The 2,273-nt window shown below is 48.4% G+C and overlaps 1 protein-coding gene across 1 annotated transcript in view; it reads left to right on the top strand.

Moving 5' to 3' along the window:
- Positions 1 to 228: 228 nt before the first annotated feature.
- Positions 229 to 2,273, top strand: part of ARSH (arylsulfatase family member H) — a 16,223-nt gene continuing 14,178 nt past the window's right edge. Inside the window, exon 1 of the mRNA XM_040266397.1 lies at positions 229 to 265. Coding sequence (XP_040122331.1) covers positions 243 to 265 — 23 coding nt within the window. The 5' untranslated portion in view covers positions 229 to 242. The remainder of the gene's footprint in view (positions 266 to 2,273) is intronic.

Genomic DNA, 2,273 nt, shown 5'->3' with positions numbered 1-2,273 from the left:
TTTACTCAAACTCATGTCCGTCGAGTTGGCGATGCCATCCAACCATCTCCTCCTCTTTCGTCCCCTTCTCCTCCCGCCCTCAATCTTTCCCAGCATCACGGCCTTTTCAGTGGGTCGCTGTAAAAAAAGACAAAACAGGCTCCTTCGCACTTTGGAGCATAACTGCCTAGTTATAAGAAAAATAACCACTTTGCAGAAGTTCATTGTTTATTTGCTTCTTTTCTAGGTAACAGTAAGAAGCCATGAAACAGCCGCTCTGTGGCTGGTAAGCAAGAAAACTTATAAACCTTTGTTATTGTCTGTCTCTAGGGAGAAGGGTGCTTTGTCTTCCTCAATCCTGAGGCTGTTTCGTCTGTTTATACGTGATACGCACACTGGGGAGAGTGGTGGGTGGTGGGTGGCTGGCAGAGTCAAATAGAAGGGTTTTCTAAGGGGCTTGCCTGGCGGCTCAATCGGTAAAATATCCACCTGCCAAAGCAAGAGATGTGGGCTTGATCCCTGGAGAGGGAAATGGCAACCCACCCCAGTAATAAAGTGAAGTCCCTCAGTCGTGTCCGACTCTCTGCGACCCCATGGACCGCAGCCCCCCAGGCTCCTCTGTCCGTGAGATTCTCCAGGCAAGAAGACTGGAGTGGGCTGCCGTTTCCTTCTCCAGGGGAGCTTCCCGACCCAGGGATCGAACCCGGGTCTCCTGCATTGCAGGCGGACGCTTTACAGTCTGAGCCATCAGGGAAGCTCCAGGATTCTTGCCTGAGAAATCCCACGGACAGAGAAGCCTGGTGGGCTACACTCCATGGGGGTCGACTTAGCAATTAAACCACCACCACCATCGTGCTAACTTACTAGGAATGACAGCGTGCTTCGGAATTCACAGGGTGAGAGGCAAGACCTTTTAGAGATGGAAACAGCACAACATCAAATGTTGTGGACCACTCTTAAGGATTTTTAAGGAGGGTCGTCTGTGGTCCGGGGCACAGATGGCACTCGTGGTAAAGAACCTGTCTGCCAGTGCAAGAGATGTAAGAGACACAGGTTCTATCCCTGGGTCGGGAAGATTTCCCTGGAGGAGGAAATGGCAACCCACTCCAGCATTTTTGCCTGGAGTATCCCACGGACAGAGGAGCCTGCCGGGGCTACAGTCCACGGGGTTGCAAAGAGTTGGCCACGAGTGAGCTCCTAACACATGGATGATTCCACAGTCCAAAATTCAGTAGCATGAATAGATGTGTTCAATTTCATTTTTCAAAGGTTAAAAGAATTCCTAGCACTTATTATGATTTTTGGCAGCCGAGCTCCCCCACCTGAATTGTTTTGCAGACATATTTTTCCGATGAAGGAAAAGGAAGAGTTACGTTCTGTGCACACATGTAGTTCACTCTGAAAAACCAGTTTTTCATCATTTCTTCCCGGGCTCAGAGCCAAGAAGTTAGTACAGTCTCTGCTTTCCCATCTGTGTGGCTGAGAGCAAAGTTATGAAGTTATAAAGTGTATTAAAACCTAACAGTTGAGCATAAAAGAAAATCAAGCCTGATGAGCTGGCTATTAACCTCTGACTTTTCATTTTGTTTATACTAAGAAGTTAAATTGTTTGTTAGGCTTTTTTCTTAAACCTCCGTCCTTATTTCAAAGGCCTCCTGTCACTATTGCAGTTGAAAAATTATGAGGAATTCAATGTCACAATGCATTTAAAATTAATTTGTAAACTATAAGAACTTAGGGCTTCCCAGGTGGCCCTAAAGAATCTCCGTGACAATGCAGAAGATGTGTGAGACTCGGTTCGATCTCTGGGTTGGGAAGATCCCCTGGAGGAGGGCATGGCAACCCACTCCAGTGTTCTTGCCTGGAGAATCCCATGGACAGAGGAATCTGGTGGGCTACAGTCCATGGGGGTCGCAGAGTGCACACACACACACACACACACACACACAGATCCGATTAATATAAATCATAGCCTTAAATGTTTTTGTGTGGTTTCTGAGTAAGGCAGCTCCAGGGACACTGTAGAAATACCATTATTTCCTATTTAGCTTTTGATCACACGGTACAGCTTGCAGGATCTCAGTTCCCCAACCAGGGATTAAACCCAGTCCCTGGCAGGGAAAGCCTGGAATCTTAACCGGGAAATCCCTAGGGAGCTCCCTATGAATTCCTGTTCTGCATGGGTGCTTCGCCATCGTGTCCGACTCTGGGACTGCAGGGGCTGTAGCCACGCCCCCCCCCATACTCTGTCCGTGGGATTCTCCAGGCTGTAGCCACGCCCCCCATACTCTGTC

The sequence above is a fragment of the Oryx dammah genome, unplaced genomic scaffold (assembly GCF_014754425.2).
Source record: "Oryx dammah isolate SB20612 unplaced genomic scaffold, SCBI_Odam_1.1 HiC_scaffold_23, whole genome shotgun sequence".
Taxonomy (NCBI): Eukaryota; Metazoa; Chordata; class Mammalia; order Artiodactyla; family Bovidae; genus Oryx; species Oryx dammah.
The sequence above is the reverse complement of the archived record's forward strand: the minus strand, read 5'-3'. Positions and strand labels throughout refer to the sequence as shown.